Raw genomic sequence first — 16,240 nt, forward strand, 5'->3', positions numbered from 1 at the left:
AGGGGATTGATTGAGTGTATAGACTTTATGAGAGATAATGAGTTATGGAAGTCAGTAAAATTGTGAAAGAGGAAGAAGGGTGTGTGTATATGCATTTTAAGGCAAAAAGGAGTGTGAACAGTTCTGTAGCAAGGACACTGGATTCAGGACAGAGTGGGTATTTGAATGTGAGAGTTAGGAAGGTTACTCCGAAACCAGAACAGGTGGTGGATTTGAAGCCATCTGTGTAAACAAATACTAGAGAAACGAGGAAAGGATAAAGAAAAGGAAAAGGAATGGAGAAAAAAAAAGGTGCAAAATTACTTGAGGCAAGTGCTGTGGTCCAAGGTAGGGGTGATCCTCTACATTGGGCCTCCTAAGCCCTCTCTTATTCCAAACTCTGTTAATATAAGCCTGTCATTTGGCAGGAAGTAAGACCAACATATCTAAACACAACTTTATTTGTCACTTACATTTTAAGGCAGGGTGTTTTAAGTTCCATAGGATCTTCCCTGTATTATCTATTCTTAATCAACAATAATAGAAGAAAATCTGTTGGTGATAAGCAGATATCAAAGTAAACTCAAATATGCAAATCCATGGATAAACAGTGAAGAGAACATATTTAGCTTTGTAAGCATGAAAACCAACAATGCTTGTCAAAGACACTTCCCAATGTGTGTATAATTACTATTTCCCCCACCCAGTCAACATGGAATTGATCTGTGTACATAGCATTCTGAGGAAACTCCATCAATTAACAAATAACATCATGTTACTTGCAAAAATTTCAACCAAAATACGAAATATATGCATTTAGTAACTTGGAATAATTTCCAGCATACTCAAAACATAATTTAAAGTTGTACTACTGTAAAACACACAGGTTTTGGATGTCAAGATACCCTACCACTGCCATTAGATCCAACAACAGTTATCTTATATCCACAATTAGAAGGAAAGTTAGTCTCGAGGGAGGAGAAAAAAAAAAAAAAAAAAAAAAAAATCAAACCCACATATTATTCCTCCCACAATTATAAAGTTGTAACCATACTACTATTTTTCTTTTTTTCAGCAATATCAATATACCGCATAAACACTGCTTAAGAATAACGCATTACCTTGCAATATGCTTATCAAAGTGGAAATATGCTAACAGACACAAACTTTTGATTATCCTTTTCCCTTAAATTCCCTGCCTTTTTATCCTAAATAAATAATAAACACTTCAATCTAGATATTCAAATATACTCCATATCCTACATTTCTCCCCGGAATGTGATAAAAAATGACTATCATAGTACCTGTGAACTTAAATGACTTTCCATACTAATTAACTTCAACCCATAAATTTCAAGTTTCCCACACAAGAGATATCTACAGATATCAATATTAAAAAGATTTATAGCATTCTGCAGTACATTACTGGTATCACAGTTAACATTTAGGATTACACTACTTTCTTACTTTTTCAATTTTTTTTTACAATTTCACATGTACAATTTCTTGCTTTATTGTACTGCTGGACAAACTCACAATATCAAACTGTATGATTAATAAAAATAAAAAGTAAAGATGTTCTTCTTTATTTTTATAATCCTTTTTTAAAACTTTATTCACATTTAAAGAAAATCATCTTTTCAATCTGCATAATAGTAAATTTCTTTTTTAGGTGTATTTTCATGAAGAAGCACATGAAAAGCTGTTTCTACAAATTCATGCAGCTTGGCATGTTAATGTTGTAAAAGAAAATGGTGACTGGTATAGAATTGGATTATAAAACATGTTTCAGGGTAAGTTACACTGATATATTTATATTTTATGTAATTTTAAGCTGATAAAATAATACCAGAATAACAAAAAAAAGAAAAGTGCACAATTATGTGCCAGCATTCTTACTCAGAATGGTACATTTACTGTACAGCAAAGTTAAGGCATTGTCAGACTAAAGAATACTTTAGCCAGTAGTGCTTTCCTGGTCTTTATTTTATGAATTCATTATTTACTAATTTTCATTTGAAAAGACATCTGAATCTTGATTACTTTCTTTACAAATAGAGGAATCATCAAAGATTTATACCCACACCTTCAGTCTTTGATGCTCTAAAAATGACTATTGCAAAACCCTACATTGTTTATTTTCACACGGATGTTCACACCCACGCACAAACAGAGGGCGTGAATATAGAGGGGCAAGGAAGGGTGAGGAAGTGTGAGGTGAAGACTAAGGAAACTTGATATAAAAAAAAAAAATAATAAATAAAATTGAATTTAAAAAATAGTAACAACAGTTAAACAAAGCAGATGGTTCTGAGAGAAGAGCAAGGATACTGTAGACGCTCTCAAAACAGGAAGCCACTAATGGCTTAGGTGAGCTTGCTCTTTGGTCGGTATCCCTTCACAACCGCTGGCCTGTTCTTTATGGTACCACGGCGTTTCTTGCTTGTCTAGAAAAAATAATACACAAAATATGTAAGACTGATAATAATGATCACTTGGAGAGAAAAATAATAGTGTTAGTAATTGTGCAGGTAACAGAAAATGCTGTGAGGATAATGGTGTTGATAATCATAACTCACGCAGAATTGTCAGGATAGTGTTACATTACTGGGTGGATTAGCATATGATGGTAGTGGTAATAATAGCATTGGTGGCTGTGTCTGGTGCTGAGAGTGGTTACACTAATTACTTTACAATAATGACAGTTACACATCAAGAGCACCAATTTTATCTTAAACTCTGCAAATGTAATTACAATGAAATTGCAACTTAATTCAATACATATTCAAAATGTAAATAAAAATAAGAATCACACTCTACAAACTAATACAACATATATATAATACTGCATTCAACCACAAACTACACACATCACACTAGCTTAATCATTGAAAACAATTTTTCTATAAATATGTTATTTTAATCACATTTTTTGCAAGGTAATATTCTTATTAAATTTCACTTTCAGATTATCAAATTATTACAATGAAGTTTTTTCTTCAAAGGATAAATAGCTTATATAAGAGCTCTATGTAATCAACTTTCTTTCCACAGTATACTGCTGAACCACATACTTCCAACAACAGCAATCTATTGCATGCAAATCAAATTATAACATGCAAAATTAACTCTATGACAAAGTGAAAGAAGACTGTGCTACAGTACTCATTATTCGCAAACTTTACATTGTAATAATAAATACAATTTTCCCCTCTAGACAGTGCAATCTCAATCACTTTTACCCTTGGAAAAAAACACATACAAAAGGTAAAGGTGATAAGGTAGGTCAAATACTTCAACATTATTGATTTCTCTCTAGCACTCATTTGTAAAACAAATTACTGTCAGAAAGCATACCAAAGAATTTCTTACATCAACAACATTACAGTCTAATCAACACTATATCTACTATGTTGATAGATAAAAGATTGAAAGATAGCTTAATCGACTAAAAATACAAAGTAATATTATACTTGGTACATGTTACATTCATCCATCTATATACAAATACACACATACACATGTGAATATGCATATGCATACATACAAATATACAAACTGTTTGCATTTGTGTGTATATACTAGTGCATGTGAGGGGTGAGTCTGAGGCACTTCATGCATTGAGGTGATATCTGGATGAGTATGTGGGCCGGTAAATTTGTCTTGTTAGTGAAGTGCTCAAACAGCCTGAATTTAATCCTAAGCATGATTGGCCCTTCAACAACCCTAATGGACCCTGATGAATTGCATCTCCTGTTTCTGTATATATGGAAAAGTTTTAAAGGATGTACAAAGAACTGGCACCTATTCCTATTCCTTTTATATTTTTAACTTACAGACTTGATACAAGGTACACATACTAATCAAGTCTAAACAATCGCATATCACTTACAGGTCTCTTTCAAATGCATCGGTTATAAAAACAGTCTTTGTGTATTTATGAACAGATGTCTATGAGTAATGTCATTTTGGCTAGTCTCCCCAAGTTGATTACCCCTCCCTTGTTCCACCATGAAATAGTCTGAGGTGGAATCTGATAACCATAAGGTAGTTTCCTCACACATGTATCAATACTCACTCAATTTGACTCTCCTGACCCCCCCTCCCAATCCCTCTGCTATGATGTGCTTGGACATTATCCAGTGTGAATGGGTTAAAATTTTTGGCAAGTAAATGTGAATGTGGGTAGGTTGGTAGATGTGGATGTGAGTGGGTGTGACTATGAATGTAGGTAGAGATTTGTGAAATGGTAAGCAAATTGGGGAGGGTGTGTGTGTGCGTGGATAAGCAGGAGTGGATGTTGTCTGCTGTTACTGATCGTACAGCTGTCTGAATAAATTCAGAACCACCCTAAGGATTTCAAACTGGGATTTTATTTGGTTACAATAGTGCATTTAAGTATAATAATATAATAAGCTCTATTGTTTAATAAACAATGTTAAAAATGCTTAAGCAAGCATTAGGAAGTATATGAAGAAACAAACATTCCATCTTAATTTCCCAAATAAATGTTAATATCCTCACTTAGACAAACTGCCTACAGTTTACCTATGTTAAAGAATAAATTCTTCCATGAAATTTCTTACATATCATCATAATAATAATAAAATAGAATAAAAATAAATAAATATATAAATGATAATACTGTCTGTTGCCTATATTTACATGTTTATTTGTTCTCCCTTGTTCAGTCATGAAGTATCAGTGTAACATATATAATCAAGTTATAAGTAATTTAGACATAATTGCATGCTGTCATTTTTTTGGAAGATAATATTTGATATCCTTTTGCCAAGACAAAAAAACGAACAAAAAAAAACTCAGGAAACCATGATATGATCTTTCAAAATGGTTCACCTTCTCAAAATTACATCTATTTTTTCTTGAAATCACCACACACGACATGTTATATTATTGTCTGCTACATTTTCCCCTGCCTATTCCATAACAAACGAGTCAAACAATTTCGTCTTTTTTTAGGCTTACAGCTAACTAACAGGTGTGAAAGTAGCAACCTTATCAAGCAATGTTTTAAAATATTTACACATCCGTTTCATGGCTGAATAAGAAGGAACAAATGAATATATAAGGAACATTGTTTTCACTCTTTGGAGGAACAAACATTTGGGTGAAATAGTAATGAATATAAACATTTTATGGAAAAGGAAAAGGAAAATTGGCAAAAGACTACTAAATATATTTATGTGCATTTGTATTTAACCCAATGGCGACGGGTCACGGCTATTGCCGTCATAACAATACGCACGATGTGAGGCGTGCTTCTGTCCGCAGTGGCAATGATTCGGCTTGATGGACCGATATCACACGCTCGGAGTCGGCGCGCTGCCGCCTGTTCGCCAGAGCGTAGTTTTTTTTTATTTGCTATACCCGGCGCCATTGGGTTAATTCATTTTTTTTATCATAATCAATGTTCATGAACATTCATCCTTTAGAATGTGTAAGCTGTAAAAATTATAGTTGAGGGCATTAACATTGGATTAAAAAATTAGATGGAATGTCTTTTTTCATATGTTTTCTTAAGCATTTCATTTTAAACATTTGAATACAAGTGACAAATTTCGCATATACCCTTTTTAAACCCATCACCGCTGGGTAGCAAAAAACCCTGAGAGTGATAAACACTGGTGATTTCTGGCAACAGTCAGACACGGGGAGCAGGAGTTCGCCACTTCAAGCTGAACATCCCGCTCCACACGTTTTTGCACATACAGGTATAGCTCCCAAACCAAGTGGCTTGTTATGACACCAGTACACGTGACATTGTTATTCAATAGCTGGGTTTATAATGTTGTATATGAATGCTATTTGTGTTAAAAGATAAAATCCCAACTCCATAATTTTAGGGTAGCCACAAAATTTATTCAGCCTGCTGCACAACACATTTTAAAAATACTTTTGACCGCAAGTACAAATGCCAAAGCAATAGTGTACAATATGCCGTAAGTTTTTGTCCTTGTCAACCCTCTCCTAATATTATGAAAATGACTCTGTTTAAAAAATCAGAATGATGATTTTTATCATTAACATTTCAAATGATGACTTTCAAAATATAAAAGATTAAATGTCAAAAATTCAGAAACCTGTGTATAAAAACCTGTGTTTTCTGTAACTAATTGTATGTTAGCTTCAGCTCTCTTGTACATATATTTGTATGCATACACATATACAAACACTATATATATATGGTCTCTAAAACAGTATGAATGCAAAAGAGGAACATAAACCCTTTACTCACATCATGATCACTAAACTGCTCCTGACGAGTGAAAATAAATGGAATGAGAGAACCACCCATTAGGCAACAGGGGTACAAATGTTAACCGACGTTTTTCCTTCATAATGAGGCACACTTTACATGCCTTTAGCACTATACTTCAAACTTAGTAAAACTGTGTTTTAGCAAAGCATTTATGCAATCAACGAACAATCTTATTTGCCTAGGTATCAATATTGTAAATCCACAAATGCTATACATCTCCAATATTTAAATATGAGATTTTCTGATCTTGGGGGAGGGAATTTTGATCTAGAATCAGACCAGATGTATGAAGTTGGTCTTTCACACACACACACATACATACACACATACCCACACAATGATATTCAGATTACAAGCAGTACCTTTTTGGTGAGGTAGACACTCCTTCTTTTCACCTTTCTCTGTGCCAAGGGAATACGGGGCCTGTTGAACTCATCAGGTTTCTTTACTCTGTTGATTGAACAAAATATATTATTTTAATGTTTGCAAAAATGTTGTCAAATGATTGCCTACATGTAACACCACCACCACCAAAAAAAGGGACTAGATGCTATTTATTCAATCACCTACCTATAAATACGAACAAGCCAGTGCTCAGTTGTGTAAGCCTCTTCCAAGTATGTCAATTTGAAATCCTTGTTGCCAATAACTGCATTACGGGTGCGATCAAAACCAGGTGGAGTTCTGAAGTCCAGCTGTAAAAAAAAGCAAATACACATTTAATAAATATAAAAATATACAGATAAATAGACTCACAGATGAAATAGATACAATACATACATTGAGAGAAACAAAGAGAGATAAATAAGGATGCAGATCAAGATGGACAGAGATCTAGAGAAGTAAACTTATTGATGAAGCAGATATAGATAGACTGATATAGAGAGATACAGATATATAGATAGATGGATAGAAATAGAAATGGTCAGGTAGATAGATATATGAATGGTTGGATAGATGGGCAGATGGTTTTTTTATATAACAATACACATGAAATATAATTCACAAGGGTATACATATAGGTGTCACAAAGCATAGCTTGCCTTTAATTCTCCAAATCTGTAATACGACAGCTTGTACATCAGGCAATTCAGAAGAGTAGATGATCCCTGAGCATCTACTCGGAACTCTCCACGGTCAGTAAAGTAATCGCTTTCCTATGGAAAGGGACAAAGAAAAATTACATTCCCTCCTTTCTCACTCAATATTCACACACCTATAAGTCTCAGTACAAATTTATTATAAATACCAAGTATACACAGCATGAAGTTCAAAAAATATATGATGTGATAAGCGATTCCTCTTCATTCAGGATACTGATTAATAATTAAATCTTTATCTTCCTTCTAAAACATTTTAACTTTCTTCTAAAAATATTAAATTCCATACAGAGAGGGAGTATATAAAAAAAAAAAAGCTTACCCTAATCTCTTTCGGGTGTTCTCCTTCTGCAATGCGTACCATCCACAGAAATTTGTTTATGTCATCACCCGAGTAACCAATGACACCTCCAAAAATGACTAGCACATAGTCAACATCTAAGGCAGTCATAATATCATATGCCGCTGTCTCATTCGATGACATCGCCTTCCCAACGAGAGCAATGTGAGAATTATTCCAAGTATTGTTGTCGACTAATGTTGTCCTGTTGGCCATTCCAGCTATCTGATACCCATAATCCCACCAGGACATGACTCTTGCATCATCATTCGTGTTCTGGGCGAGCCAGTAATAAGCTTCACGGAAATCATCCAGAATCTGCCGGCTCCTGGGGAACACATGAACAAACATTAACACAAGAGGATTTATTACAGTATGGTTCTTCACTTGTATTACTGAACACCAATTTGTAATACACGCTCTCTTTGTTTAGCCTTCTTCGGTAAGTTCTTGTCTCAAAAACTAAATTTAAAAACAGCACTTACCCATCCTGGTTGTAAGAGGCTAAGACAATTGAAGGTGAAGAATATGCATTCGAGGTGACCCAAGTACAGTGGACGGAAAACATCATCAATATCATCAATACTGCCACAATCACCATGCTGCGGATGTTCACGCCAAGGCTGTCGTTGCTGGACTGGAAATTGCATGAACCATTCTCAAACACTATAACACAACATATATTAAATATCCATAATTATGCACTTCAAAGTAATTTCTCTAAATCTTATATTTTCACTGTCTCCATAACAATCATCCTTCACCATCTATCTTAAAACAGATGGTTTCAAATATATATAAAAAAGTACCTGCTGTTCATGTTTCATCTTCCTCAACTTTCCAGCTTTGTCATATTTGTTATTCTTCTCTCCATCTTCATCATCATCACTGGAGTCTTTGCTTTGAGGTCTTGACTGCTCCTCCTCCTAAAGTGAAGAAAAACATTGTTTCCATAATTTTCTCAAAAAAGGAAGAAAGAAAAAATAAGGAAAAGAAAATCAAAGAAACAGAAAAATAGAACAATTAGATTTTAAAAATACATAACACAAGTAAGACAAATCAATAACGCATTAGCATTTATCTATTGATGTAAAAAAAAAAAATTGCACAAGAAGAATAAGTGAAAATATCCAAATATATTGTCCTATAATATAAAACCTCGACATATATTCCACAGGAACTTTATAAAGTTTTCCACAACTATGAATCGCAACAAAAACCTAACTTTTCACTACCGATAAATCAAAACAAAACCAAAATCTCACCTTCAAGTACACCTCAAAGAGTCTGGAGAAGGCAATCCCTCCCAGAACACAGACAACTGGCGTAAGTGTCAGCATCAGACGGACCATCACACCAGCAAAGTAGACGGCACTCACAGCAAACAAGACAACTGCAACATTTTCAAAAATTGAATGTATACAGCTCTGGTTAGAAAAATGCCCAATTCAAGAACAGCATCAGCCACATAGTAATATTAACATTATTGAAAAATTATATGAACCACCATTTAAGTGTATAAATAAAGTAAGACATGTATCTTTATGAAGTAATGGTTTATAAAAATCAGTGTGAAATGTAATATAAATTGTTCTTAAAAAGAGGAGGAAGGAGGAAGGAGGAGGCTTAGGAGGTGGAAGCAGAGGGGGTGGAGGAGGCAGCAGGGGAGGGGGAGGAGGAGGATGTAGAAGAGGAGGAGGTGGAGGAGGAAGAGGAGGTGGAGGAGGAAGAGGAGGTGGAAGAAGAGGAGGAGGAAGAGGAAGAAGCGGAGAAAGAGGAGGAGGAAGAGGAAGAAGAGGAGGAAGAGGAGGAGGAAGAGGAGGAAGAGGAGGAGGAAGAGGAGGAAGAGGAGGAGGAAGAGGAAGAAGAGGAGGAAGAAGAGGAGGAAGAAGAGGAGGAAAAGAAGGAAGAGGAGGAGGAAAAGAGGGAAAGGAGAGGAAGAAGTAGGAGAGAGGGAGGGAGAGAGGCAGAAGGGGAAAGAGAGAAGAAGGAAAGGAGAGAGGAGGATGGGGGAGATGGGAGGGAGGGAGTGGAGGAGGCAGAGGGAGAAAGACGTAGAATGAAAGCAGAATTACAAGACTAAACAGAAGAAAATTCAATAGTGAAAATAAAAGACCAGACTAAGAAAATGAAAACCAATACAATACTACTAAAAACAAAACTTACTGAACACTCTCTCATCATTCACGTTCTTGATGCAATACCACAGACCAACTGGGAAGGTAGCGACTAAGATGTGCAAATCAAAGAAGAAACTGAACCACGTAGTAGGCTGGTGTTCTGAGACCGAAGCAATGATGGGGATATGGATTTTTGCGTATCCAGTGTCCCACAAGGAATAAAACCTGCATGGAATTGTTTAGATTGAGATGTATTACTAGTTTTGTGCATGCAATAACATTTTCACATTTATTAAATATTTATGTCATCTCAGGTTATAGCCATACAAACAAATAGTTTAGGAATGTTTTGTATTAAAATACAGAACAAATGCCTTTTTACTACAGTTATGTTTCTACACACTTTTATGAAAAAAATCTACTCTTTTCTTTATAAAAAGTCATCAACAACAAAAGATCCAATGCAAACCTGCCACTCCATGGGGCAATGACACCCATCCAGGTAAGGCCCACAACTGCCAGGAATACAACACCTGCTGCACTCCCAGCAGCTACTATGAAGATATGACGGAATTCAGCTCTTGACATGACACTCTGCATGTACTTTAATACAGCAACAGCATTCAAGAGGGCAAACACACCTACGGAAGAAATTAAATTCCTTAGTGAAGAACTATGACACCCCATGAAAAAGCTTTGCTCTGCACAGCTGAGTAATCCTATCACAGATACTTTCTGTACCAATATCAAATTCATTCTAGCACATATCATAAATTTGGGATCACAGAAATATTTTTGCATTGACAAATAATTACAGTATATGAAAAAATGACCAATAATCTATCATGAACAATTATGATTCCTAATTTCTTAATTTAACAGAAACAGTAACAAGACTGCTTGTAAGTACTTACCAGCTGCTGCCATATGTTCAGAGGTTCTTATTGGCTGGAAACCAACAAAAGGAATCTGCATGGAACAAATCAGCCCCAGGATGTAGAAAGTTGTGTAGGCTGTGTAGATGCGATGAGAGAAACGACCCATGAGCAACAGGGCAAAAACGTGCAGGGGGATGAGGTTAATGATGTATACGTAGCCACCCCATGCGCTCACCATGTAAAAGTACGACAGGGATGCCATCGATGCCCAAAACAAACTTCCGGTCTTCACTGATTTCACCTGTCAAATCCAATATGCTTAGAACATGCACTCCTTTGAAAAGACAATCCTAAAGCACAATTTCACGTAATCATTTTTCAAAAACTATGCAACCAATGCGAACAATGCACAATGCCACTGCACTGACCCAAAGGAAATAGGTGAACATCAGAGCAAAGATAGCAATGCCTTCATTATCGTAACTTCCTGCTACGGACCGACTGATGTATCCAGGAACTACAGCTATGAAACAAGCAGCAAACAAGCCAGCTCCTGATGACCAAATTTCTTTAGTCAACAAATAAGTAGCAATAGCTGTCAAACCACTGTAAAAAAAAAAAAAAAAGAGTGAATAAATAAATAAATAAACAAATGAGAAAAATTTAATATACATTTAAAACGTAAAATGCACCTTCAGCAATTTATCAATAAAAAGAAAGTCTACATCTTTTATTACACACTTACAAGGACCATTACTATGTGGTGGAAGGCGATCAATAAAACTGATAAAATAATCAAGACAATTGTGTTTTAAAGATTTTTTTTTATTGTGTCTATATCATATTCAAATTGAGACCAAGTGAGTTTCCTAAACCTTTTTTTCCTTTAAATCTTGTTTGTGTCCGTTCTATCCCACTGCATTATATATGTGAAGATAATGGGAAAAAAGTTGGGAAATAATGCTTTACTTTTTAAAATGTTCCTACAGTTTTTCACCATTAAATATACCAAACTAATTAAAAAATACAATAATTCACTTTTCAAAACATTATTCTGAGGATGAGGGAATAAATGAAAAAAACTATAAATAAATAAATAAACTAATAACAATAAGAAGTACGTTTACCACCAGAAATGGGTTAAGAATTGTTAAAAGGGGAAGACAAAGAACCGGACAACAGTATGTCCTGAATAACTACCAAGTCAGCTTAATCCAAAAACCATAGCATAATCATTCCATCTAGAATTTAGACTATTTATGAGAGTAAATCTGATTTTTCTGAGGTAAAGTATACCTATTGTAATGTGTAGAGACTATTTTTATATAAATAATTAATAACAGATGATCTGAATCTTGTGAGAAAAAATGTCTATAAATGGATCAATATGTACCTATGTGAGAAAAGGTTATAAAAATCTACCATGTTTGACCTACCAACAATCACCCAATTTCTCCTACACAACCACAGAGACAAATGATAAGTTTTAAGAAAATAACAGAGCATTAATATCTCACCTGAAAATTGGTGCTAAGAAAACACAGATGTCACGAATATGTACAGGTATATTAAGCATATTAAGTATGTAGTGTATGCTTCCTGAGGTGACCATCAAGCCTGGGTATACTGTGCCTCCTACAATTCTTCCAAGAGGATACCAAGCTCTCTCGTCAAACCAATTGAGGAAATTGTAGTATCCATGTTTGACCATATGAGCTGTTGCTCTGTAATTAAACCTGCAAGAAAAAAAAAAAAATCATTATACAATAATTTCACATATTTCAAAATAAAGATAAAATATGCATCTTATTTTTTGTGTGTTTTGGTATGAATGCACAAAAATAAAATGTTTTTCCCATTAGTAAAGATGTTTGTAAAAGCATCCATCCATCCCTTCCAAAATTAGTATTATCAGGGATGACAATGAATACATTTCTATTAATTTCTGCACAATTGATCTATACAGAGTGCCCTCTTGTACATAGTCAACAAAAGTATGCATTGTACTACATATAAGGTATGAATTTGTATAAAAAAAAAAACTCTACACATTATATCTTGAGGTCTTTGAATGATGGATCTGGTATATCAAAAGGTTTCCTGCAATCATTTTCAAACATTAGCAACATGGTTGTTTGGTTTAACAAATTTTATTTGTAGGCTTAGTGGGTATCTGTTATAATTCTCAAGACTATTTCCTTTTAAAAGCATCCCTTTGAGATAAAAGTATATTTAAAATAAGCTTATATGATTCAAAATTCATTGTAAAATTATGAAAATACCCTATGTCTCAACATTCTCTAGTTGTATCTTGTCTCAGTACCTCATATAGACTGAATGACTATATATATGCTTTGTAGACAAGGATCACCTTAATTTGTAATTTTTTGAGCTTAGAATCTTTTGAATATCCAAGCAAGAACTGTTAATAAATTTATTAACTTCAAGTATATACTATCTAAACCCCCCCAAAAAGGACATGATGATGTACTTCTTTCGAATTAACCTGTTACACTTCCTTATCATCTTTACCATACAGAAAGTTAATCTTTATCTGGTTAATGTAACTCAACAAAACATATCATTTGGGAGCTGCTTTTGTTAATAACAGATGATGCAACATCTGTGCAACACAACAAAAATTGATGGAATTAACTTTATCCCCAACGAATCTATTAACAAGCGCCAAAACCATATAGATAAGAAGGCTTTTTGATCTTTACTCGAGCAGCAAAAGCACTAAGGCCATAGTGATGCAGAACTTGTTCTCAGGTGAATGCAATCATAGCTTCAAGACAAAAAAAAAAAAAATTCAGGTATTGTAATATCATTTTAAACTGGGAAAAAATGTGGACATTTCCATAACTGATGATAACTACATTACACTTGCATGAGCGTAAGCAAAAAGACACTTTAAGCAGGATTAATACAGACTGGCTCTGCAATGCCAGACAAGGTTTAGGGACTCAGCCACTTGTCACCATCGTTCATGTTTTGGCTAATCTCATATTCAAAAGTTACAATGGATATGTTTTGTTATTGTACATTCATGTATATTCCATATCACACTACATTTGAAATTTGATAATGGTATATACTGTCCAGATATGGTAGTTTTGGTCCACAGAAAACACATTAGATGCAGTGTTCCCTGCTAGCACTTTCAAGTAGAAAACCAGTCCAAGCTCCATCTGGTAATTTTCTAGAATCTTAAAACCCAAAATTTTGATATTGATAGATTCCTCATGATATCTAGTATGCATTTATAGGGAAAGCATGAGGTATCATCATAAGTGGCAGAGTTAGATGATGTGGTATTTTTGTCATTATTAGGGGGCTGTCTTTTCTAAAACTCCTCATGGGAAGGCTCCTGTCCCCTAACCCTGACTGGAATATAAAATCCTTACATCTGACCAACAAAATATAGCCCTAACAGGTCCAAGTGATACAACTCGTGAGGAACATCACAACCCAGCTGAGGCAGAGATGAATATACCTTGCCACACCCTCTGTTCCAAGTTTCTGTACAGGTAATAGGAGATTTTGGACATTCATATGGTGCTTGTATATTAATTATGCCAATTATTTTCACTACAATTGGTTAGTAAATACTGTTCACTGATACCAATTTGAAGAGTTTTAACCCCTTCCCAACAGTGCGGCATCAAAACAAACCACTCGATCTGTGGCGTGCGGCTGTACACCTCGGCAGCGCACCAAAGTGCTACGAGCCGGTGATTTGGATTTCAATATCACCAAACCATATAGTATCATGAAGAAAAGAAAAACTACTCTCATTGATGTAAAGAATAACACCAGAAATAGAGAAAGCTGATCTCGAAAAATGCCATACTAATAGTAAATCTACAGCAACTGGGTGGAGGTCTGAGGGTTAAGCCTCAGGGTCAGGTAGGTTTTGGTTTCATAAAGCAATGTTTGTGGATCTCCAAGGTGAAATCATCCCTGTCCATCACTTGCTATGGAAAACACAAGTTTCACTTATGTTACACCACAAATAATTGTAATAAATAAAGGGCAGGTTGGCTGTGTGAAACTAAATAATTAAATTTTTTCATATTAGCAATGTGCAGTATATGCTCAGTTTTGTCTCAGTTCAATGCTCAGTTTTGTCCAAAACTAATATTGGATAACGCAAGGGATATAAGGTAAGGGACAAATCCCTAGATTAGGTTTTTAATTTATACAGTAATCTTTGTGGTAGTCTGTGCATTCAGGACATGGTTATATTCATTTAAATTAGGGGTATTTATTACCAAGAGCAACGCACCCTCCAGAGACGATGTCCAAAAACCAGGGTATTATGCAAACCCTAAAATCTAAACATACTTTATTGGTTCTCTGTGTCAACTTGCAGAAAATGCAATATTAAGAACTCTGGCTGTGTGAGGGTCTTTTGAACTTAGTCTCTATGCAGTGACATGCTGCAGATATTTTCAAAATTTTGCAGTATATATGAGGCTGAAGCAGCTGTACCTGTGTTGCACTTTATTCTAGTTCTTATATTCTATAAGATGGTAGTGTCCATTTCCCTTTATCTCTGTGCATCACTCTCCGTTACATTAACCATTTAGGGACTAAATTTCTGATCGGTGTAACCCTGTTGTAAACTCTAAACTTGAAACCATACCAACATCACTATGACATTAACCTGTGCCTAATAAACAAACATCACAACACTGGACTCTTCTTCATTCAATACTAATTTTAACTTCTCAACAGCTGTCAGTGAAACACAGCCCCCTTCAACCCTCAGACCCCTACAAATGCAAATTGAATGACCCACAAATACACCCGAAACTCCCGTAGCAGAAGGCCACAACTCTACTCAAGCCCCAAGCACTCAGACCCTTCGTCAGGACGCTCATACTCACCAGGGGTCGAACTCATGGATGATACTCTCGAACCTTATCACCGCGAAGAGCCTGGACAGGAACCCCGCCAGCCACGCCAGCAGAAGCACCGTGAACACCAGCAGGCTCTTCACCCCCAGGGGACTTGACACCCCTGTGGCAGTCTTCACCTGTATCCGCACCATTCTGTCCCTTCAACACCTCAGAGGAACGGGAGGGGGGGGAGGGAGAGGAAATAAATAAATAAGACTTGTGATTCCTATGGAGAGAAAAACGGGGCGACCTCCTCCTCTTCCGAAAGCCCCTACATGAAAAGTCCCCGGAAGCCCTGACGACCACCACGATCTCCTTCGCGCCGTCTCCCAAGGGGGATTCAAGTCCAAACTCAGAGATAAAAGGCGGCGATCCCCTCAGGTGTCATCGGGGCGTCGGAACCTGTACTCTCGCGGGATGTAAACAAACTGACGCTCCGCCGGTGGCAACTGGCGAGGGCCGATTGGTCGGCCGGAAAACACGAGGCGAGCCATGCGCAAGGAGGGGATAGGCCTTTTCCTTCCTTTATTAGCGGTTTACAAAGGCCTTGGTTGTTCTTTCTTCGTAGACTGGGTATTTTGGATATTCAGATGTAATTATCTTGCTATTCCTTAAGATTTCATCCAAATATACACCGGT

The 16,240-nt window shown here is 35.8% G+C and overlaps 1 protein-coding gene across 1 annotated transcript; it reads right to left on the reverse strand.

Moving 5' to 3' along the window:
- Positions 1-424: 424 nt before the first annotated feature.
- On the reverse strand, positions 425-16,074 carry LOC125029456 (dolichyl-diphosphooligosaccharide--protein glycosyltransferase subunit STT3B-like). The gene is made up of 14 exons (XM_047619344.1): positions 15,590-16,074; positions 12,215-12,433; positions 11,126-11,303; positions 10,734-10,998; positions 10,289-10,460; positions 9,866-10,044; positions 8,965-9,092; positions 8,509-8,625; positions 8,185-8,336; positions 7,682-8,027; positions 7,303-7,416; positions 6,830-6,954; positions 6,622-6,709; positions 425-2,426 (listed from the first exon to the last, which is right to left on the reverse strand). The coding sequence occupies exons 1-14, from the start codon at positions 15,751-15,753 to the stop codon at positions 2,346-2,348; spliced, it is 2,328 nt and encodes a 775-aa protein (XP_047475300.1). The 5' UTR covers positions 15,754-16,074; the 3' UTR covers positions 425-2,345.
- Positions 16,075-16,240: the final 166 nt, after the last annotated feature.

Source organism: Penaeus chinensis, chromosome 10 (genome assembly GCF_019202785.1).
Source record: "Penaeus chinensis breed Huanghai No. 1 chromosome 10, ASM1920278v2, whole genome shotgun sequence".
NCBI lineage: Eukaryota > Metazoa > Arthropoda > Malacostraca > Decapoda > Penaeidae > Penaeus > Penaeus chinensis.